Raw genomic sequence first — 24971 nt, 5'->3', positions numbered from 1 at the left:
ATGCAGAAAATTATGAAGAGCAATCAAGGTGGTGAATGTGTGGGTAAAATGAAATGAATATTGCCCACATAAAACAAAAATGTTTTATGGGAAGATGTGTGTCTGACACACACACATACAACATATAAATATATTTATATATATAAACCCATAACATCATTATATTTTCAAATATATATTTATATACATGTACATGAGCAAAGTTGCTATTAAAAAATTAACTTTCAAAGGCAATTTCTTAGAGAAAACTAGAATATATTATTGAAAGTTAAAAAAAAAGATGAGTTAAAAAGTAAAAAGACACACCACATTTACAGAGGCAAAGGCTTAAAGCCATTTCACATCTTTCAGATTGGCAGCAATTTAAAGGACTGGCAATAAGTGCTGGTGACTGGAAAAATGGAAACTTTCCCAAATTATTCATAAGAGTATAAATTAAGACAATTTGAAGGGGAAAAAGTCAATACTTAATAAAGTTGAAAAACTTCTGTTATCAATCAGGACCCAGCCAGGAGAAAGAAACCATACCCAGTTACTTTAACAGAAATAACTTATTATAAATAAATTTTAACTAGTTATGAAGTTGTTAACTACATAACTGAAGAGACAAAAAGAATATTCAAGTTATCAGGGAAGTAGCAACTGCAGACAACAGCTGGGCTAGAGTAACAAAGGAATTATTAAAAGTTAGAAGGGTAGAGAAGGGGATATCATGTGGCTGGGAATCATCTCTAAAGAGGTGGCACCAACCAGCTGATGCTTGTGTCTCAGAGGGCATGGGTTACCATAAGGGTTGTTCTATGAGTGCTAGAAAATGGTAAACTGGATGAAATGGCTGCTATGACAAGGAACTGCTGCTGCCCAAGTGAAGAAGCAATGCTGTGCAGACACTCTGATGAATAGAAAGCTAATAGGAAAGAAGAAATAAAGGAGCAAGTTCCTTCTTCCTCCTCCAGCTCCAAAGTTCATATCCCTGGTATCTCTTAGTGGCAAGGCTCAACAAGGAGCAGGTGGCAAGCCAGAAAGGTGGTTTTTAGAGTCACAAAAGCACAGTCAAAGGCCGGGCACCGTGGCTCATGTCTGTAACCCTAGCACTCTGGGAGGCCGAGGTAGGTGGATCGCTCAAGGTTGGGAGTTCGAAACCAGCCCGAGCAAGAGCAAGACCTCATCTCTACTAAAAATACAAAGAAATTAATTGGCCAACTAAAAATATGTAGAAAAAAATTAGCCGGGCATGGTGGCACATGCCTGTAGTCCCAACTACTTGGGAGGCCGAGGCAGAAGGATTGCTTGAGCCCAGGAGTTTGAGGTTGCTGTGAGGTAGGCTGACGTCATGGCACTCTAGCCCAGACAACAGAGTGAGACTCTGTCTCAAAAAAAAAAAAAAAAAGCACAGTCAAGAAAGGTGGGCTTGGAGCTGGGACACAATAGCTTCATAACTGGCAAATTGCCCAAACCCTATGACCCATCAGTTCCACTTAAATGTTTAGACACTAAACACAGAAACAATACAAATGTCTTTCACTAGGGGAATGGAAGGATAAATGAATAAACCAGATCTATATTTATCAACATTGGTAGATCTAAGAAAGGTAACATTACATGAAAAAGGCAAGCTGCAGAACTTTAAATACAGTGTGATCCCATTTATGTAAAGTTTTAAAAAGAAAAAATAGTATTATATATTACAGACTTCATATTATACAAAAAAATTTCATGGGAGATTAAAATTCTAAATGTTGAAAGGAAAACCTTAACTTTAGAGGAAAGTATAGGAGAATATCATCACCTTGAAACTGATAATACTAAAACATAAAACATCGGCAGGAGGAAAGAGATGACAAAATTAAAGAACTACCCATAGTCCAAGAGAAGATACTTGTAACACATAAGACTGGAAAAAAAGGATTTTTATATTCTAATACATTAAATAAACATTTAAACCAAGAGTAAAAGATGAACAGCCCATTAGAAAACAATGAACAGTCAGTGTACCAAAGAAAAAACCCAATGGCCAATCAACAGAGTAGATGTTAAATCTCATCACTAACTAGGGAAATCCAAATGAAAACAACAATGAGCTACCCCCTAAGGGGACCAGGACATATTCTGGCACAAATGTAGGTGTCAAATTGTTATAGGCATACTTTGTGTGCCCTGGTGATCAGATGCCCCAAGGAGCTTGATCCAGTGGCTAGGGGAATCTTCAGGGAGAGGCTTTCTCCATGGTGCAAAGCAAGGGCCGGCCCATGTGAGTTCTCTGATGTTCTGTGAGGTGTGCTTTCCGGCAGAAAGCTTTCCCACATTCTTGACATTCAAAGGGTCTCTCTCCTGTGTGAATTCGCTGATGTTCAATGAGGCGTACTTTCACATAGAAAGCATTTCCACATTCACTACATTCATAAGGTTTCTCTCCTGTGTGAGTCCTCTGGTGTTGACAGAGGGATTTCTTCATACTGAAGATTTTCCCACATTCACTACATTCATAGGGTTTCTCTCCTGAATGCATTCTCTGATGTTCAATGAGGCGTGCTTTCACATAGAAGGCATTGCCACACTCATTACATTCATAAGGTTTCTCTCCTGTGTGAATTCTCTGATGGATGCCAAGAGATGAGTGCACCCTGAAAGACTTCCCACATTCATTACACTGATAGGGCTTTTCACCTGTGTGAGTTCTTTGATGATTATTGAGAGTCATCTTCATTCGGAAGAATTTCCCACATTCACCACACTCATAGGGTTTCTCACCTGTGTGAATTCTTTGATGTTGATTTAAGGATTTCTTTGCACTGAAATTTTTCCCACAGTCCCCACATTCATAGGGTTTTTCCCCTGTGTGAGTTCTGTGGTGTTGAGTGAGGGATATCTTTACACGAAATGTTTTCCCACATTCACCACATTCATAGGGTTTCTCCCCTGTGTGAGTTCTCTGATGAATCGTGAGGGTTGCCTTCTCAGAAAAGGTTTTCCCACATTCAGTACACTCATAGGGTCTCTCTCCTGTGTGTGTTCTCCGATGTAGAATGAGTTGTGACTTCCTGCCAAAAGATTTCCCACATTCATTACATTCAAAGGGCTTCTCCCCTGTGTGAGTTTTCTGATGAGCAATGAGGTATGATCTTGCACTGAAGGTTTTTGCACATTCACTACATTCATAGGGTCTCTCCCCTGTGTGTATTCTCAGATGTTCAATGAGGTTTGATTTCCTGCAATAAGCTTTCCCACATTCATGACATTCAAAGTTTTTATCTCCTATATGTGTTATTTTATGTCTAATGAAGCCTGTTTTCTCATGGAAGCCTTTCCCAAATACATTATATTCAACATTTTGATCCAAAGCTTGAATCTTCTGATGCTGAAGAAGGTTGTTATCATGCCTGAGGACATTATCCCCAACAGAACTATTGCCACACAGCAGTGAGAGAGATCCTTTAAAAAGAAATCAGAGCATGTCACTCTTTCACATAAAACCCCAAAAGAGTTTCCCTTGTCACAGGATAAAATTAAACTCCTTAACACAACTTTAAACTCTATGTAATTTGGCCCCCTGCTGACTCTCTGATATTACCTCGTAACATTCTCACCCTCTCTCACTCTGGCCTCTTTGCTATCCTAGGACATATCACTCAGATTAGGCTTGGTAATTACAGTTCCCTCTGCCCAGAATACTCAAGATCTACATGGCTTTGTCTCTCTTACTACACTGAAGTTTGTGCACTATTGTTAACCTCACTAAAAAGCCTTCCCTGACCACATTACCTAAAAGTACACATCACAATCTAGTCTATCCTTCTTATCTTACATTTCCTTTTTACCACTAAACATATTATGTATTTGTTTGTTTCTGTTCACTTTCCCCTACTATATTGCAAGCTCTAAGAGAACAGAGATAGCATTTTATTCACTGCTGGATCCCTACACCTAGAATGTGACCAGCATATATAGTGATACTCATTTAAAATTTTGTGAGTGACTAAATGAATAAATGAATGCCTGATAACAGAAGGCATCCAAGGCAATGGAGGAAAGGAAGAGTAAATATGTAAGATGAGGCAGAGATAAACAGGAGCAGTAAACAATTTTACAAAACTTAAGATAAAATGGGAGACAGCACTGAAGTTTGAGTGTGAAATTAAGATGTCTGATTTTGGTATGTGAAGCATGTAAACCTTCTGTCCTTATTTTCAAAGAGCTAGGGCCTCTAAAAAGAGATTCCTGGAAAATGTTGCACAAGGATAACCTTTGACAGGATTTAATGGAATCTTATTTCTCCTATTTTCCTTCTGTCTGTTCTTGCTCACTCACCTGAGTAACCATGGCTAGAGGATTCCTCCTCTAATATCCACAGCTCTTCTCCTCGCTCCAACTTGAAGATCATCTCTGGTTTGGCCACGCAGAGGCCTGTTAATGGGAAATGGCACAGGACGTGGGCCAAGTTGTCTTAGCTTTAGGGCCTCTGATGGAAGAGGAAGGTGCATCTTCATGAGCTGCACAAGGAAGGGGGCCCATTTAAACTTTTCATTGGGGAAATGAGAACACACATTCATCCTGGTGCTCTAAACTGATCAGTCATCTGTGACCCTTGAATCTGAAACTAAAATATCATTAAACTTACAGAGGCTGCACATATAGCAACCATCAAAGGAAACACATGCTACCAGGAGTTACATGGACAGTCATCCTCACCCACAGATGCCAGGTTGCTGTAGGTCTCCAGCATCACATCCTTATGCATGGTTCTTTGAGCAGGATCCAGTCTGTGCCACTCCTGTCGGGTGAAATCCACAGCCACATCCTCAAATGACACAGATCCCTATAAAAACAATCTGCAAAGATCAGAATGGGATGCATGGAAAAGATGCATGGGGATCTAATCCTCTCAATGGAGCCCTGTTAAGAGTAGACTAGAGGCCGAGTGCAGTGGCTCACACTTGTAATCCTAGCACTCTGGGAGGCTGAGGCGGGAGGATAACTCAAGGTCAGGAGTTCAAAACCAGCCTGAGGCACCTAAGTGGTCACATAGGTACTACAGTAATAGGGTATTGGGCAGGTGGGAGGTGGGAGGGGGGCGGGTATATACATATATAATGAGTGAGATGTGCACCATCTGGGGGATGGTCATGCTGGAGACTCAGACTTGTGGGGGGAGGGGGGAAATGGGCATTTATTGAAACCTTAAAATCTGTACCCCCATAATATGCTGAAATAAAAAATAAAATAAAAAAACCAGCCTGAGGCCGGGCGCTGTGGCTCACGCCTGTAATCCTAGCTCTTGGGAGGCCGAGGCGGGCGGATTGCTCAAGGTCAGGAGTTCAAAACCAGCCTGAGCAAGAGCGAGACCCCGTCTCTACTATAAATAGAAAGAAATTAATTGGCCAACTGATATATATATAAAAAATTAGCCGGGCATGGTGGCGCATGCCTGTAGTCCCAGCTACTCGGGAGGCTGAGGCAGGAGGATCGCTTGAGCCCAGGAGTTTGAGGTTGCTGTGAGCTAGGCTGACGCCATGGCACTCACTCTAGCCTGGACAACAAAGTGAGACTCTGTCTCAAAAAAAAAAAAAAAAAAAAAAAAAAAAAAAAAAAAACCAGCCTGAGCAAGAGTGAGACCCCGTCTCTACTAAAAATAGAAAGAAATTAGTTGCCCAACTAAAATATATAGAAAAAATTAGCTGGGCACAGTGGCGCATGCCTGTAGTCCCAGCTACCTGGGAGGCTGAGGGAGGAGGATCACTTGAACCCAGGAGTTTGAGGTTGCTGTGAGCTAGGCTGATTCCATGACACTCTAACCCGGGCAATAGAGTAAGACTCTGTCTAAAAAAAACAAAAAGCGTAGACTAGAAACAGCTACACTGGATACCTGACTCTATGTCTTGCTTGATATTATACTTTCTGGGGGCAAAAACAATAACAAAAACCCCTGCTACTATGTTATTAATTCATGAAGAAAAGACTATTCAAATACTGATTCAACATTATGTGCCCAGACCTGTGCAAGTTGCCAAGGAAATAAAAATGAAGATGCCACAGGGCCTGCTCCAGGGGAGCTCATGTACAGGAGAGACACTAAGCATGGGACAGAGCACTGGGGCTGAAATTCACAAGAAATGGAACTAAATGCCACTTGGTGTCATCAAACTACACTCCACTTAAGGAGGCAACGCTTTGAGTCCTTCAACAAAAATGTCACTTCCTTCATGAATATGGAGTGACAGCATGAGGAAACACAGGAAAACAAAAAACACACATGGTGAGTTCACAGAACTACATATGGCACAGCATGAAAAGAAAATTGTGCAGCAGGCTATAATGAGATAAAGGGCTATAGAGACATTCAGGGGCCCAACAGTAGAGGGATTCTCAACTTTTTCTTCCCTATAGATCATCAGTTTCCAAAATACACCACTGGACTATTTTCTGAACATCCACAATATATTTATATTTACAAACAATACAGAAATACTGTCAAGTGGGATAAAGGGACAGACTATTGCTCCCCACGTAACTTCAGGAGCAGCTGGGTTAAGGCTGGAGCCATATATTGAGATTAGCAGAACAGGAGAGACAATGTGTTGACAGAGGAAAAATTGAGATAGATCTTGGAGTGTTTATGGAACATGTCCAGCTCAGGAGAGAAGGCTAGGAGAGACCAGGGTTGGGGAGGCAGATTGTTTCAGTACCAGCAGAAACTACCAGAATAAATTAGATAGCTAAAAGAGAAAATTGGATAGTTTGAGAAAAGCACCAACTACAGAGTCTGAGGGGCCACCAACATGCCATGAAGATTGCAAAGCAAATTTTTGAATGGTAGGACTAAAACCAGAACACAGCCTTGGAAAGGAAGAGAGGAGACAGTTTCAACTAATAGTGACACTTCCAATGTAAAGTAGAAAAGCACAATCACTTACCTCCCTTATCTTGAAAAGCTAACAGAAGACCTCTGTTTCTGGTCTCAGGAACAAGAAGGGGCCCCACTTTGGAATGGAGAGAATGGGAGAAATTCTCTGTCTTTTTCTTTTTTGCCTGTAGTCCTACCCCCAAGGAAGTCCCAGTCCCAAAGCTGGAAACTTGCAGTAGCAGGCTCCTCAAACTTAAAGGGAAAGGAGTCCTTTTCTTTGACCAGAGGATTAATGGTCAAAAGAATGGGGGAAAGACCCCCCACTCATTGCTTTTTTTTCTATCTTGCCACTTTTTGGCCCAACGGGAACACCTAGTTGGGAAACTGTGGGCACCCAAGTGAAGCCAGAGGATAGGAGCAGGGAGCCCCTGGGGGCTGCAGTTTGAGAGAGATGGCACCTAATAACAGAGCTTCAAAATACATGAAGAGGCCCGGGCACGGTGGCTCACGCCTTGTAATCCTAGCACTCTGGGAGGCCAAGGGGGGTGGATTGCTCGAGGTCAGGAGTTCAAAACCAGCCTGAGCAAGAGTGAGACCCCCATCTCTACTATAAATAGAAAGAAATTAATTGGCCAACTAATATATATACAAAAAATTAGCCAGGCATGGTGGTGCATGCCTGTAGTCCCAGCTACTCGGGAGGCTGAGGCAGAAGGATTGCTTGAGCCCAGGAGTTTGAGGTTGCTGTGAGCTAGGCTGACGCCATGGCACTCACTCTAGCCTGGGCAACAAAGCAAGACTGTCTCAAAAAAAAAAAAAATACATGAAGAAAAACTAAGAGAACCGGAAGAAGAATTGGACAAATCCACAATTATGGCTAGAGACATCAAGATCTCTCTCAGTAATAAGAGGAACTAGCATGCAAAAAATCAGCAAAGATACAGAAAAACTGAACACCACCAGTCAACCAATTGACTTTACAAAATACTCCACTCAAAACCAGACAGAATAGATAGTTTCTTCAAGTACACATGGGCTATCACCAAGCTAGCCCATATTGTGGATCATAAAACAAACCTCAACAAATTTAAAGAACTGAAACAAAGAATATTCTTTGATCTTAATGGAATTGAACTAGAAATCAATAATAGAAAGATGGCTGGAAAATCCCTAAATATTTGGAAACTAAAGAATACATTTCTAGGCTGGGCATAGTGGCTCACACCTGTAATCCTAGCACTCTGGGAGGCCAATGCGGGCAGATTGCTCGAGGTCAGGAGTTCAAAACCACCTTGAGCAAGAGTGAGACCTCATCTCTACTAAAAATAGAAAGAAAATTAATTGGCCAACTGAGATATATAGAAAAAATTAGCCGGGAATGGTGGTGCATGCCTGTAGTACCAGCTACTCGGGAGGCTGAGGCAGGAGAATTGCTTGAGCCTAACAGTTTGAGGTTTCTGTAAGCTAAGCTGATGCCATGGCACTCTAGCTCGGGCAACATAGTGAGACTGTGTCTCAAAAAAAAAAAAAGAATACATTTCTAAATAATGCAAAGTTCTTAAAGGAAGTCTCAAGGTAAATTAGGAATATTTTGAACTAAAAAAAATAAGAATACAACATGCCAATATTTGTGGGAAACAGTTAAAGTAGTGCTGAGATGGAAATTTATTGCAACAAATGCTTACAATAAAAAAGAAAAAAAAGGTCTGAAATCAACAATCTAAGCTTATTATTTAGAAAACTAGAGAAGGGAGCAAAATAAACTCATACCAAGCAGAAGAAAGGAAATAATACAGATAAGAGACTGCCCAGGCATGGTGGCTCACACCTGTAATGGACAGCACTTTGGGAGGCTGAGGTGGGAGAATTGCTTGAGCCCAAGAATTCAAGACCAGCCTGGGCATCATAGCAAGATCCCATCTCTAAAAAAAAATAGGAAAAAATTAGCCAGGTATGGTGATGTGTACCTATATTCTAAGCTACTTGGGAGGCTAAGGCAGGAGGATCACTTAAACCCAGACGTTGGAGGCTGCAGTGAGCTATGATGATGCCACAGCACTCTAGCTCAAGCAAAAGAGTGAGACTCTGTCTCAAATTAAAAAAAAAAAGAGACCAGTGAAACTAAAAATAGGAAAAATTATAGAAATAAATCAATGACACCAAAAGTTCGTTTTTTGAAACAGATTGATAAAATTGATAAACTTCCAGCCAAACATCCAAAGGAAAAATAGGCACAAATTATCAATATCAGAAGTAGAAGAGGTGATATCACTATATATACCACAGACATTGAAATGAGAATAAGAACTTGGGTGGGGTAAGGACAATAAACGTACCCTAAACATCTGTACCCCCATAATATGCTAAAATTTAAAATTTAAAACTTTAAAAATATTTTTTTTTTTATCCCCAGCGGGTTGAGAGACCCGCAGACACCACCCCAGCGAAGGCTGCTGACAGAGAGCAACTCCACCTACTGGCTCAGAAACTAAACAAGACATGTGAATACCCAAACGAAAACCTAAAGGAAAGAAACAACAACCAAGTAAAATGGGAAGAAATCAACGAAGGAACTCCGGAAATATGAAGAAACAAATGGAAAACACACCCCCAAAGAGGAGCACCAGCCCCTTAGAAACAGACAACAACCAAAATCTGGCAACTAAAATGACAGAAGAGGAATTTCGAATGTGGATCATAAGAACACTCACTGACCTGCAACAACAACTCAATAACCAACACAAAGAAACCACTAAAAGCCTCCAGGAAATGGAACAAAGGTTCAACAAAGAGATTGACACAGTGAAGAAAACCTTAACCGAAGTCCTGGAGATGAAGAATCAACTCAGGGAACTACAAAATACTGTGGAAAGTCTCAAGAACAGGGTAGATCAAGCAGAAGAAAGAATCTCAGAGATTGAAGATAACACCCTCCAATTAAATAAATCAGTCACAGAAATAGAGCAGAGAAACAAGAGAAAAGAGCAAAGCCTACAAGAGGCCCAGGAGTAGCTGCGGAGTTGGGGAGGGTGGAAAGAAGCAAGGCCTGCTGCAGACTGCGGGTCTCAGACAGCCCCACCCCCACACCCAGACTTTCTGGCTGAGCGGGACCATTCCAGCCCCGCCCTGACAGCTTTCCCTGGAAGCAGAGAACAGAACCTTGACCCCTGCTAACGGCCTGAGGGCAGGCTTACCCAACCCAGCTCCGCCCAGAAGGAGAGCTGATAACAGGACTCAAAATCAACACCATAGCCTGTTCCTCCAAGCAAACGCCACCTACTGACAGGGACGGCATCTTGCACAGCCTTTCCACGGCACCCACTGACTCAATATACAGGGAGTGGTCCAATTTCACCCACAGGCACCACCTAACGCCTCAGAAACTAAACAAGATGTGTGAATACCCAAACAATAACCTAAGGAAAGAAACAACAACTGATCGACATGGGAAGAAATCAGCGAAAGAACTCAGGAAATATGAAGAACCAAACGGAAAACACACCCCCAAAGAGGAGCACCAGCCCCCTAGAAACGGACACTGACCAAAATCAGGCAACCAATATGACAGAAGAGGAATTTCGTATGTGGAACATAAGAACACTCACCCAGCTGCAACAACAACTCAATAACCAACACCAAGAAACCACAAAAAGTCTCCAGGATATGAGAAAAGAAATAGACACATTGAAGAAAAGTGTAACCGAACTCCTGGAAATGAAGAATCAATTCAAGGAACTACAAAATACAGTGGAAAGTCTCAAGAACAGGGTAGATCAAACAGAAGAAAGAATCTCAGAGCTTGAAGATAACACCCTCCAATTAAATAAATCAGTCACAGAAATAGAGCAGAGAAACAAGAGAAAAGAGCAAAGCCTACAAGAGCTGTGGGATTATGTGAAGAAACCTAATGTGAGGGTCATAGGGTTACAAGAAGGGGAAGAAGACAACACTCAAGGGTTGGACAAGCTGTTTGAAGATATAATAGAGGAAAATTTCCCAGGCCTTGCTCAAAATCTTGATATACAAGTTCAAGAAGCTCAGAGGACCCCTGGGAGATTCAACGCAAACAGGATGACGTCACGACATGCAGTCATCAGACTGACCAAAGTATCAACTAAAGAGGCCCTTCTAAGAGCTGTAAGACAAAAGAAGCAAGTAACATACAAGGGAAAGCCAATTCGAATAACATCAGACTTCTCTAATGAGACTTTACAAGCAAGGAGAGACTGGGGCCCCATTCTCACTCTTTTGAAACAAAACAATGCCCAGCCTAGAATATTATTCCCTGCAAAACTAAGCTTCATATATGAAGGAGAAATAAAAACATTCTCAGACAAGCAAAGGCTCAGAGAATTCACCAAGACAAGACCAGCCCTACAAGAAGTACTTAAAACAGCGTTATACACGGAACATCATAATAATAACCCACGAATATAAAAACAACCAAAACCCAAAGATATTAAAGGCCAGATATTACAATGGCTCAAGACAGAAATCATAGCAACAACATCCAACCCAACAGAATGATCAGTAATCTACCTTACCTATCAGTTCTCTCAATAAATGTGAATGGCTTAAACTCTCCACTCAAGAGACATAGGCTGGCTGAATGGATAAGAAAATACAGGCCAAGTATATGCTGTCTTCAGGAAACACATCTAACCTGCAAGGATACATATAGACTAAAAATAAAAGGGTGGAGATCAATATGCCAAGCAAATAGAAGCCAAAAGAAGGCTGGTGTGGCAGTTCTAATTTCAGACGATTTAGTTTTTAAACCAACAAAATTAGTAAAAGACAAAGAGGGTCATTATATAATGGTGAAGGGCACAGTCCAACAAGAAGAGATAACAATTTTAAATATATATGCACCCAACTTAGGTGCACCCAGATTCATAAAGCAAACCTTACTGGAGCTAAGCAAATGGATTAATAGCAACTCCATAATCGCCGGAGATTTCAACACCCCACTGACGGCACAAGACAGATCCTCCAAACAGAAAATTAATAAAGAAATAATGGACTTAAACAAAACTCTAGAACAATTGGGTCTGACAGACATCTACAGAACATTCTACCCAAAATCCACTGAATATACATTCTTCTCATCACCTCACGGGACATTCTCTAAGATTGACCATATCCTAGGACACAAAGAAAATCTCAAGAAATTTAAAAAAATAGAAATCATACCATGTACCTTCTCAGATCACAGTGGAATAAAACTAGAAATCAACCCTAACAGAAACTCACATTTCTACACAAAAACGTGGAAATTAAACAACCTCCTACTAAATGATTACTTCGTAAATGAAGAAATCAAGACGGAAATAAAAAACTTCTATGAAGAAAACGACAATGGAGAGACAAGTTATCAACTCCTCTGGGACACAGCTAAAGCAGTTCTGAGAGGAAAGTTTATCTCCATAAATGCCTATAACCAAAAGACAAGAAGATCACAAATAGACAATCTAATGAAATGACTCAAAGAGCTGGAAAAAGAAGAACAGACCAACTCCAAACCCAGCAGAAGAAGTGAAATCAACAAGATCAAATCAGAACTAAACGAAATTGAAAACAGGGAAGCTATTCAGGAGATTAATAAAACAAAAAGTTGGTTCTTTGAAAAAATAAACAAAATTGACACACCACTGACTAAGCTAACGAAAAGCAGAAAAGAGAAATCTCTAATAAGCTCCATCAGGAATAAAAAAGGAGATATCACAACTGATCCCAAAGAGATACAAGATACAATTTATGAATACTACAAAAATCTTTATGCACACAAACTGGAAAATGTGGAGGAAATGGACAAATTTCTAGAAACACACAGCCTCCCTAGGCTCAACCAGGAAGAAATAGATTCCCTGAACAGACCAATCTCAACAGCTGAAATAGAAACAGCAATTAAAAATCTCCCTAAAAAGAAAAGTCCCGGTCCAGATGGCTTCACACCTGAATTTTACCATACTTACAAAGAAGAACTAGTACCTATCTTGCAGAAACTATTCCGCAACATTGAGAAGAACGGAAACCTCCCCGACACCTTTTATGAAGCGAATATTACTCTGATACCAAAACCAGGAAAGGATGCAACAAAAAAAGAAAACTACAGACCAATATCCCTAATGAATATAGATGCAAAAATTTTCAACAAAATCTTAGCTAACCGAATCCAGACACTTATCAAAAAAAATAATCCACCACGACCAAGTGGGCTTCATCCCAGGGATGAAGGGATGGTTCAACATACGTAAATCTATAAATGCAATTCACCACATAAACAGAAGCAAAAACAAAGACCACATGATTCTTTCAATAGATGCAGAAAAAGCTTTTGACAAAATTCAACACCCCACTCTAGCCTGGGCAACAAAGCGAGACTCTGTCTCAAAAAAAAAAAAAAAAAAAAAAATTCAACACCCTTTCATGATACGAACACTTAAGAAAATAGGCATAGAAGGGACATACCTAAAAATGATACAAGCCATATATGACAGACCCATAGCCAACATCATACTGAATGGGGAAAGATTGAAATCATTCCCACTTAGAACTGGAACCAGACAAGGCTGCCCACTATCTCCACTTCTGTTCAACATAGTGCTGGAAGTCTTGGCTACAGCAATCAGACAGGAAAATGGAATCAAAGGTATCCAAATAGGGGCAGAAGAGATCAAACTTTCACTGTTTGCTGATGATATGATATTGTATCTAGAAAACCCCAAAGATTCAACCAAGAAACTCCTGGAACTGATCAATGAATTTAGTAAAGTCTCAGGATACAAAATCAATACACAGGCCGGGCGCTGTGGCTCACGCCTGTAATCCTAGCTCTTGGGAGGCCGAGGCGGGCGGATTGCTCAAGGTCAGGAGTTCAAAACCAGCCTGAGCAAGAGCGAGACCCCGTCTCTACTATAAATAGAAAGAAATTAATTGGCCAACTGATATATATATAAAAAAATTAGCCGGGCATGGTGGCGCATGCCTGTAGTCCCAGCTACCCGGGAGGCTGAGGCAGAAGGATCACTGGAGCCCAGGAGTTTGAGGTTGCTGTGAGCTAGGCTGACGCCACGGCACTCACTCTAGCCTGGGCAACAAAGCGAGACTCTGTCTCAAAAAAAAAAAAAAAAAAATCAATACACAGAAATCAGAGGCATTCATATACGCCAACAACAATCTAATTGAGAACCAAATCAAAGACTCAATTCCCTTCACAATAGCAACAAAGAAATTAAAGTACCTAGGAATATATTTAACCAAAGAGGTAAAAGACCTCTACAGGGAGAACTATGAAACACTGAGGAAGGAAATAGCAGAGGATGTAAACAGATGGAAATCCATACCATGCTCGTGGATCGGCAGACTCAATATCATCAAAATGTCTATACTACCCAAACTGATCTACAGATTCAATGCAATACCTATTAAAATCCCATCAGCATTCTTCACAGATATAGAAAAAATAATTTTACGCTTCGTATGGAACCAAAGAAGACCCCGAATATCAAGAGCAATTCTAGGCAACAAAAACAAAATGGGAGGCATTAATATGCCAGATATCAAACTATACTACAAAGCTGTAGTAATTAAAACAATATGGTATTGGCACAAAAACAGGAATATTGACCAGTGGAACAGATGTGAGAATCCTGATATAAAACCATCCTCATATAGCCATCTCATCTTTGACAAAGCAGACAAAAACATACGCTGGGGAAAAGAATCTCTCTTCAATAAATGGTGCTGGGAAAACTGGATAGCCCCTTGTAGAAGGTTAAAACAGGACCCACATCTTTCACCTCTCACAAAAACCAACTCACGCTGGATAACAGACTTAAACCTAAGATATGAAACTATTAGAACTCTAGAGGAAAAAGTTGGAAACACTCTCCTAGACATCGGCCTGGGCAAAGAGTTTATAAAGAAGTCCCCAAAGGCAATCACAGCAGCAACAAAAATAAATAAATGGGACATGATCAAACTACAAAGCTTCTGCACAGCCAAAGAAATAGTCATGAAAGTAAACAGACAACCTACAGAATGGGAGAAAATTTTTGCATCCTATGCATCCGATAAGGGACTGATAACTAGAATATACTTAGAACTCACGAAAATTAGGAAGAAAAAATCAAATAACCCCATTAAAACGTGGGCAAAGGACTTGAACAGAAATTTTTCTAAAGAAGGCAGAAGAATGGCCAACAAACATATGAAGAAATGCTCAATATCTCTAATCATCAGGGAAATGCAAATCAAAACCACAATGAGATATCACTTAACCCCAGTGAGAATGGCCTTTATCAAAAAATCTCCAAACAATAAATGCTGGCATGGTTGCGGAGAGAGAGGAACACTCCTACACTGCTGGTGGGACTGCAAACTAGTTCAACCTCTGTGGAAAGCAATATGGAGATACCTTAAAGCGATACAAGTGAATCTACCATTTGATCCAGCAATCCCATTGCTGGGCATCTACCCAAATGATCCAATGACACTCTACAAAAAAGACAGCTGCACTCGAATGTTTATAGCAGCACAATTCATAATCGCAAGGCTGTGGAAACAGCCCAAGTGCCCATCAATCCAAGAATGGATTAATAAAATGTGGTATATGTATACCATGGAGTACTATTCAGCTCTAAGAAACAATGGTGATATAGCACATCTTATATTTTCCTGGTTAGAGCTGGAACCCATACTACTAAGTGAAGTATCCCAAGAATGGAAAAACAAGCACCAGATATATTCTCCAGCAAAATGGTATTAACTGAGTAGCACCTAAGTGGACACATAGGTGCTACAGTAATAGGGTATTGGGCAGGTGGGAGGGGGGAGGGGGGCGGGTATATACATACATAATGAGTGAGATGTGCACCATCTGGGGGATGGTCATGATGGAGACTCAGACTTTTGGGGGGAGGGGGGGAAATGGGCATTTATTGAAACCTTAAAATCTGTACCCCCATAATATGCCAAAATAAAAAAAATTTAAAAAAAAATGAAAAAAAAACCACACACAAAGCAAGGCAGTAGTACAACAGCATTTTCAGGAAACTTAAGAAAGAAATTATATTCAGGGCTGGCGTCCCAAGATGGCGGCGACGGCGGCGCCCGGAAGGCCGTGGCGGCGTCCGGGCTACTGAGGCGGGCCCCGGGTGGCTGTCGGTGGACCAGCTGAGCTGAGGGCCAGAGGACGGGCGGCCGCGGTCTCTGTGCTCCTCGCGGCGGGCGCTGGGCTGTGTGGCGACAGCGGCTCCGGAGGATGCTCGTGTTGGGCCCGGTCTCTCCCTTCTCAACTTAGGGCGGCGGCGGGCCAGCGCCCTTGCTCCCGGGCCATGGCGCTGAGGGAACTCAAAGTGTGTCTACTTGGGGATACAGGTGTAGGAACATCAAGTATTGTATGGCAGTTTGTGGAAGACAGTTTTGATCCAAACATCAACCCAACAAAAGGGGCATCTTTTATGAGCAACACTACAGTACCAAAATGAGCTACATAAATTCCTAATCTGGGATACAGCTGGACAAGAACGATTTCGTGCCTTAGCACCAATGTACTACCGAGGGTCGGCTGCAGCTATAATCATTTATGATATCACAAAAGAAGAGACATTTTCAACATTAAAGAATTGGGTAAAAGGCTGGGCGCGGTGGATCACGCCTGTAATCCTAGCACTCTGGGAGCCAAGGACGGGCGGATTGCTCAAGGTCAGGAGTTCAAAACCAGCCTGAGCAAGAGTGAGACCAGTCTCTACTGTAAATAGAAAGAAATTAATTGGCCAACTAATATACATAGAAAAAATTAGCCAGGCATGGTGGTGCATGCCTGTAGTCCCAGCTACTCGGGAGGCTGAGGCAGGAGGATCGCTTGAGCCCAGGAGTTTGAGGTTGCTGTGAGCTAGGCCACGGCACTCACTCTAGCCTGGGCAACAAAGCCAGACTCTGTCTCAACAAACAAACAAAAAGAAACAAACAAACAAACTATGAAGCCACAAAAAGACATGGAGGAATCTTAAACACAAATTGCTAAGTGAAAGAAGCCAGTCTGAAAAGGCTACACACTACATGTTTCCAAGTACATGATATTTTAGAAAAGGCAAAACTATAAAAACAGCAAAAAGTCAGTGGTTGCCACAGGTTCAGATGATGGGAAAGGAAGGAGGAACAGCTGAAGTTCAGGTGCAACTGTTTTGTACGAAACTGTAATGGTGGATATATGTCATTATCCATTTGTCAAAATCCATAGAATGTGTAACACAATTGAGTTGACATTACTGCAAACTGTAGACTATAATTAACAATGTATCGGCTGGGCAAGGTAGCTCACCCCTGTAATCCTAGCACTCTGGAAGGCCGAGGCGGGAGGATCGCTCAAGGTCAGGAGTTCGAAACCAGCCTGAGAAAGAGCGAGACCCCCGTCTCTACTATAAATAGAAAGAAATTAATTGGCCAACTAAAAATATATAGAAAAAATTAGCCGGGCATGGTGACACATGCCTGTAGTCCCAGCTACTCGGGAGGCTGAGGCAGGAGGATCGCTTGAGCCCAGGAGTTTGAGGTTGCTGTGAGCTAGGCTGACGCCACGGCACTCACTCTAGCCTGGACAACAAAGTGAGACTCTGTCTCAAAAAAAAAAAAAAACCAATGTATCACTATTAGTTCATTAATTGTACCACACTAATGCAAGATGTTAATAGTAGGGGAAACTGTGCCAGACATACAGGGAAAGGGGCAGACAGTATATGGAACTATATGTAGTATCTTCTCCACTTATCTGTAAATCTAAAACTGTACTAAAAAAATTAAGGCTATTAATTCTGTTCTAAACACACTTAGCATACAATCGAGCAATTGTACCCACATGCATTTATCCCACCGTGTACGAGTAGAAAAACAACTCAGTGTCTACTCTCAGTACACACTTGGGACAACAGATGTGTGAAGGATTTTCCCCACACTCAATTCTGCAGCAGACAACAGCTGGTGTCCCCTAATTCAATTCCATTCTGACACTATCTACCTGGAGATAGCATCAGGTCCCACAGGTTGAGGGCTCAGTCCCCAAGACTGCCCCCACTTTATTTTTTTTTTTTTTTCAGACAGAATTTCACTTTGCACCCAGGCTAGAGTGCCATGGCATCAGCCTAGCTCACAGCAACCTCAAACTCCCGGGCTCAAGCAATCCTACTGCCTCAGCCTCCCGAGTAGCTGGGACTACAGGCATGAGCCACCATGCCCGGCTAATTTTTTCTATATATTTTTAATTGGCCAATTAATTTCTTTCTATTTTTAGTAGAGACGGGGTCTCGCTCAGGCTGGTTTCAGACTCCTGATCTCGAGCGATCTGCCCGCCTCGGCCTCCCAGAGTGCTAGGATTACAGGCGTGAGCCACCATGCCTGGCCTGCCCCCACTTTAGATGCAAGATCCACACCTCAGGAATTTCTGATGGACCAGCTGTGAACCAGGGTTCCCACAAACCCCTCCTGAGTCTGATTAATTTGCTAGAGTGGCTCACAGAACTCAAGAAAACAAACACTGACTTATGTTTACCAGTTTATCATAAAGGATATTTTTAGAGAACACAAATAATCAGATGAAGAAATACATAGGGCGAGGCATGTGGGAAGGGGCACAAAGCTTCCATGCCCTCTCCAGGTGTGACACCCTTCAGGAATCTCCACTGTTCAGCTACCAGGAAGCTCTCTGAGCTCTGGACTTTTGGTTTTTTATGGAGGCTTCATTTGTGTAGACATGACTGCCTAAATCTTTGGCCATTGGTGACCAACTTAACCTTCAGCCCCCTATCCCTTCCCTTGAGGTTGAGTGATGAGCTGAAAGTCTCAACCCTCTAATCGGGCCTACCTCTTTCAGGTCACCAGACTCATCCTAAAGCTGTCTAGGCTACCAGCCATCAGTCAACTCATTTGCATACAAAAAGACATTTATGACTGTACTTTTGAGATTCTAAGGATTTTAGGAGCTGTATGCCAGGAAACAGAGAAGACCAAATATATATTTCACAATATCACACCTGCACAAAAACCTTACATAAATCATAGCATCTTTACTTATAATAACCAAAATCTAGAAAAAAATGGTATGCCCTCCAATTAGTGAATGGTTAAACTGTGGTGCATCCATACCAAGGAATACTACTCATCAAAAAAAGGAATGAGGCCGGGCGCGGTGACTCACCCCTGTAATCCTAGCACTTTGGGAGGCCCAGGCGGGCGGATTGCTCAAGATCAGGAGTTCAAAACCAGCCTGAGCAAGAGCGAGACCGAGACCGCGTCTCTACTATAAATAGAAAGAAATTCATTGGCCAACAAATATATATAGAAAAATTTAGCCGGGCATGGTGGCGCATGCCTGTAGTCCCAGCTACTCGGGAGGCTGAGGCAGGAGGATCGCTTGAGCCCAGGAGTTTGAGGTTGCTGTGAGCCAGGCTGACGCCATGGCACTCACTCTAGCCTGGGCAACAAAGCGAGACTCTGTTTCAAAAGAAAAAGGAATGAACTACTGATATACTGGTAACTATTGATATCTCCAGAGAATTATGATGAATGAAAAAACCATTCCCAAAAGGTCTTTCTGATTCCATTTATACAACATTTTTGAAATGACAAAATTATAGTATTAGAGGCCGGGCGCGGTGGCTCATGCCTGTAATCCTAGCTCTCTGGGAGGCCGAGGCGGGCGGATTGCTCAAGGTCAGGAGTTCGAAACCAGCCTGAGCAAGAGCAAGACCCCGTCTCTACTATAAATAGAAAGAAATTAATTGGCCAACTGATATATATATAAAATTAGCCAGGCATGGTGGCACATGCCTGTAGTCCCAGCTACTCGGGAGGCTGAGGCAGCAGGATCGCTTGAGCCCAGGAGTTTGAGGTTGCTGTGAGCTAGACTGACGCCACGGCACTCACTCTAGCCTGGACAACAAAGCAAGACTCTGTCTCAAAAAAAAAAAAAAAAATTATAGTATTAGAGAACAGATTAGTAGTTACCTGGGGTTAAGGTGGGAGTGGAGAAAAGAGGGAAGTGGTTGTGCATATTAAAGGACAACATGAGGGATCCTTGTGGTAACAGAAATGTTCTGTATGTCAATATCCTGGTTATGATTTTGTACCAAGGTTTTTGAAGATGTTATCATTGGTGAAAACTAGGTAAACCATACCTTGCATTTGAACCTACAATTATGTCAAACTAAAAATTTAACTAAAAAACATTTTAAAAACAAATAGAAAAAAATACACTCCTCTTCCTTACCTCAAATGATGTGCCAGGATCTCCTGGCATCAGGGCAGGGAATCTCTGGGGTGATTTCCCATTAGCTGGCATGTTCACCTTGGGCCTCAGACCACCTTCCAAAGCTGGAGGGGTATCTGTATGCAGAGGATTCTGTAGCCTCCAGTAAGGGGTAAGGCTCAATGGCTCCAGAGACACCAAGAAATCCTAAAAGGACAGTATCCACATCATCAGTGTCATTCCACATTCACGCCACAAAGTTTCAGCAACCTCCACTCTAAGTATTAGTCAAGGTGGATTATGGAAATGATCACATGATATTTGGGGTCAAAGTAATGAGATTTTATTTATTTGTTTACTTATTTTTGAGACAAGAGTCTCACTCTCTTGCCTTGGCTAGAGTGCTGTGGCATCAGCCTAGCTCACAGCAACCTCACATTCCTGGGCTCAAGAGATCCTCCTGCCTCAGCCTCCCAGGTAACTCAGACAACAGGCACGTGCCACTGGTGCCTGGCTAATTTTTTCTATTTTTAATTGTTTAGCTAATTTCTTTCTATTTATAGTACAGTCAGGGTCTCACTCTTGCTCAGGCTGGTCTCGAACTCCTGAACTCAAGCAAGCCTCCCGTCTCAGCCTCCCAGAGTGCTAGAATTACAAGCGTGAGCCACCTCACTTGGCTGAGCTTTTATTCTTGAGTGGCTCTACAGGGTGATTCATACCCCACCCAGCCAGCCTATACCTCAATTCAGGTTCTAGGCAAATCTGGGTTTAGGGGAAGGGTAGACGTGGGGCAGTGAATAGTGCTTAAGGCCCATGGGGTACGTAGAGGAGGGGCTTGTCCATGTGGACCTGGTGGGTGACTGTGAAGGCAGAAAACCTGGAAACCTGATAATCTGAATGAAAGGAAATGGGTCATCTCTTTTGCCATCTTTTATTTTTCCATCTTAAGGTAAAAAATACCTCTTAAATTCTTCTACAGGGAAGCTTTTAGCCTCTTCTTTCCAGAAGAAGGCTCAACGTGAATAATATTGGCCAAGCGTGGTGGCTCACGCCTGTAATCCTAGCACTCTGGGAGGCCAAGGCGGGTGGATTGCTCGAGGTCAGGAGTTCAAAACCAGCCTGAGCGAGATCCCGTCTCTACTAAAAATAGAAAAAATTAATTGACCAACTAAAAATATATATACAAAAAATTAGCCAGGCATGGTGATGCATGCCTGTAGTCCCAGCTACTCGCGAGGCTGAAGCAGTAGGATTGCTTGAGCCCAGGAGATTGAGGTTGCTGTGAGCTAGGCTGATGCCACGGCACTCACTCTAGCCTGGGCAACAAAGTGAGACTCTGTCTCAAAAAAAAAAAAAAAATTCTTATTGCATCAACAAACTGGGAGCAGGAAGGAACATGCTTCTATTAACTTACACCCAAAAAGCATCTAACACAAATCAGCAGCTATTATTAATAAAAGCTCGAACTAAAATTAGGGAAGAAGTAAATCACTTAAATATCACAAAAATCAATTATGAAACATAACCCTGAAATACTATGCTAAAAAGTAAAAGTATGAAGCTATTGCCATAAAAATGAGTAATGTCTGCTATTACTCAAAATTGTTTTGCAGGGGCCGGGCGCGGTGGCTCACGCCTGTAATCCTAGCTCTCTGGGAGGCCGAGGCGGGCGGATTGCTCAAGGTCAGGAGTTCGAAACCAGCCTGAGCAAGAGCGAGACCCCGTCTCTACTATAAATAGAAAGAAATTAATTGGCCAACTAATATATATAGAAAAAATTAGCCGGGCATGGTGGCGCATGCCTGTAGTCCCAGCCACTTGGGAGGCTGAGGCAGAAGGATTGCTTGAGCCCAGGAGTTTGAGGTTGCTGTGAGCTAGGCTGATGCCACGGCACTCATTCTAGCCTAGGCAACAAAGCGAGACTCTGTCTCAAAAAAAAAAAAAAAATTGTTTTGCAGGGTCTAGTTCACACAATAGAGGATGAAATTAGAGTAAATATTGGGAAGAAATGAAAATGTAGCTTTCTTGCCAATGATGATTTTACACATGGAAAACCTACCAGACTCTGCTAGGAGGCTACTAGATTCATAGGGTAATTTCAAGAGGGGCTGGATATAAGATAAAATTAAAAGAGCACATAGTTTCTCTCTATAATAGTAATAAGCAGATGTAAACAGAAAAAAACATTAATAATGATAGCAAAAAATATAAAAAATATGTTAGAAAAAACTTTTTAAGGAGCTGGATCTGTATAATTAAAAAAGGAAAAAATTGAAAATATAAATAGTCACAGGCAGGCCAGGCGTGGTGGCTCACGCCTGTAATCCTAGCACTCTGGGAGGCCGAGGCGGGTGGATAGCTCAAGGTCAGGGGTTCAAAACCAGCCTGAGGGAGACCCCGTCTCTACCAAAAATAGAAAGAAATTAATTGACCAACTAAAAATACATATACCAAAAAAAAAAAAATTAGCCCGACATGGTGGCTCATGCCTGTAGTCCCAGCTACTCGGGAGGCTGAGGCAGCAGGATTGCTTGAGCCCAGGAGATTGAGGTTGCTGTGAGCTAGGCTGACGCCACTCACTCTAGCCTGGGCAACAAAGTGAGACCCTGTCTCAAAAAAAAAAATAGTCACAGACATACCATATCCCAGGATAAGAAGACTTAATGAAAATGTCAACCCTCCCAAAGGTATTATATTAATGTAAGAAATAAATAAGTAAAAGGAAAAATTAAACACAAATCTCAATAATAATAAAATGGTGTATACGAAATATTGTTGAATACAGCCAAAGAAATTCTTAAAGGAAAACTTATGATGTTCCTAAATTTTTTTTTAACAAGGAAAGGCTAAATGTTAATAAATGAACATCCAATTTAAGAAGTTAGAAAAAGGAAAATAGCACAGGTAAGAGCAGAAATCAAAGAAATAGAAAACGAAGGCACATCAGAGAGGATCAACAAGGTCAAAAGGTGGTTCTTTGGAAAAACTAATAAAATTTGCAAACCTCTGGGATTACCGATCAAGGAAAAATCTGAAGCGTACACTATTAAGACTTGACAACAAGACGCAGCAAGGAATCTAAAACCTGACTACTCCAGACGCCCTCATCCCTGACCCCCACAGATTCCCATTCACTATATCCTTTAACACCAATTGACAGCACAAACTGTCAATTTATCAATCCCCAAAGCCATCACCCCAAAATCACCTGAGCTACTGTCACGCCATAAAACCTCGTGCACTCGCTTTAGCGCCGCGCGCCAACAACACTTAAACAGCCTCTGAGGACCACTTCCGTTTCCTGTCCTCACCCCTAACACTGCACCTTCTAAGGCTGGTGATTTTGGACGCGATCATTAGGGCTGAAAGGTTGAAGTCTACTCACACTGAACAAGGCGCTGTTACGGATCGCCAGAGACTTTGTCCATGAGTGGCGCCGTCAAGCGAGAAACATGGCTGCGCTCAGGAGAGTCTCCATGAGGGCCGCCATCTTAGCACCTGTTCCGTACAGTGGGCTGTTCCACAGAAGGTGGGGGAGAGGGGAGCTTTTAGGGGTAGAAATCTTCTGAGGGCAAGCTTCCGGGAGGAGCTGCTCTTTGGACTTGGTTCTATAGGTCTGTGCAAAATTCAGAGAAGCAGAGGTGCGCCTCCCCATCCCGAGAGGAGGACGATGTGTCCTGATGTTAAAGGGAGACATTACTGCGCTAGAGGGGGAAGGAGTCAAGGAGGTACAATCCCCTTCTTGGCGATACCACTGGGAAGAGGGGGAGAAGTCAGGTTAACACAGTTTCCTCTGGGATGTGCTGCAATTGCTATGGAGGGGACTTGAATCTCCCGCCCCTCAATCTCCATCTCCCTAATTACCCTACTACTATGATAGTAGCTAGGAATAATAATAATAATAGCCTTTGATATGGACAACCAATGTTTTTCATTAAATTGTCAATAGAAAATGTTTAGAAAACGTTTTAAGCATACTTCTGATGAAAATGCTCAAAGACACCTCTCCAACTCCAGCTGCCAACCGGGTTGCCGCCCCTTAGTCTCTCTCATATGGAAATTCAGGAGTTTACTAGTGACTCTTGGGAGTGTTGGGCCGCAGAAATGTACAGCCCGTGTGGGGGAGAGACGACCGCTCAAAAAAAACTCAGAGTCCAGAGACTTGATGCAATAGCATGAGGTGGATTCATTTTCCAGCGCGCGCAGGGGCGTACAGTGAAGCTGTCGCACCAGCCCTTTTTTCCTTAGGATTTTTATAGGCAGAAACCACACGCAGGTGGCTAGGGATCACAGGGTAGGGGGAAGTTCCATGGGCTTTGACCTTGCACAAACATGTACCAGATGAGCTAATGTCCGGAACTTCTAATCTTGGTCAATAATTTCCAAGGACTAACGGCTGGGAAGTTACAGAGTGGCGCCAGCGAGGGGAGGGAGTAGGGTTGAGCCAGCGGAGTTTACAGAAGCAGAATGGCAGGTTAGATTTTTCTCCACAGGAGAAAAGAGAGAATTATGAATGTTCTTTACCTGTCAACTCCTACACATGTAACACATTAACTGCCATGTGAATTGTATTTAACTCACACTAGTTTTGAACCCGGGGCCTGGTGAAGCATATTTAACTCTCACATGTCGCTTTACCTTGGGAGACATGTGGTGCGCAGGCAACTCGGGAGCCATGCTGTAGCACACATGTTATGAGATGGGTGGCCCCTGGGCAAAACCCTGCAGTTGGTTCGTGAAAATCTTACTTGTTGATATTCTTATTGTTACAATTAATATTGACAATTTAATTGCATATAACTCACGCAGAGAAAACAGTAAAAATAACAAATTGTTCATTAAATTAGAAAGGATCATTTTGTTTTCAAAGTTTTTATTCTATTT

At 42.1% G+C, this 24971-nt stretch overlaps 1 protein-coding gene across 3 annotated transcripts; it reads right to left on the bottom strand.

Moving 5' to 3' along the window:
- Positions 1-528: 528 nt before the first annotated feature.
- ZNF157 (zinc finger protein 157) lies at positions 529-23577 on the bottom strand. 3 transcript variants are annotated; one of them, XM_020284990.2, is made up of 5 exons: positions 23473-23577; positions 20109-20294; positions 4690-4816; positions 4309-4404; positions 529-3432 (listed from the first exon to the last, which is right to left on the bottom strand). In XM_020284990.2, the coding sequence occupies exons 2-5, from the start codon at positions 20178-20180 to the stop codon at positions 2207-2209; spliced, it is 1521 nt and encodes a 506-aa protein (XP_020140579.1). In that variant the 5' UTR covers positions 20181-20294; positions 23473-23577; the 3' UTR covers positions 529-2206. The 3 variants fall into 3 exon arrangements, with proteins under 3 accessions (XP_020140579.1, XP_075855784.1, XP_020140581.1); XM_075999669.1 differs by having other exon boundaries at positions 4690-4771; XM_020284992.2 differs by lacking the exons at positions 20109-20294; positions 23473-23577 and having other exon boundaries at positions 4309-4490; positions 4690-4778.
- Between the last annotated feature and the right edge of the window lie 1394 nt (positions 23578-24971).

This window comes from Microcebus murinus, chromosome X (genome assembly GCF_040939455.1).
Source record: "Microcebus murinus isolate Inina chromosome X, M.murinus_Inina_mat1.0, whole genome shotgun sequence".
NCBI lineage: Eukaryota > Metazoa > Chordata > Mammalia > Primates > Cheirogaleidae > Microcebus > Microcebus murinus.
The sequence above is the reverse complement of the archived record's forward strand: the minus strand, read 5'-3'. Positions and strand labels throughout refer to the sequence as shown.

Bases quoted from the DNA above. Each gene is read 5' to 3' on its own strand.
- ZNF157 (XM_020284990.2), bottom strand. From the start codon at position 20,180: ATGCCAGCTAATGGGAAATCACCCCAGAGATTCCCTGCCCTGATGCCA. The intron at 4,405-4,689 runs GTGAGGATGACT...TCCCATTAACAG, and splicing joins CAGCAACCTGGCATCTGTGG to GCCTCTGCGTGGCCAAACCA. The intron at 3,433-4,308 runs GTGAGTGAGCAA...TTCTTTTTAAAG, and splicing joins CTCTAGCCATGGTTACTCAG to GATCTCTCTCACTGCTGTGT.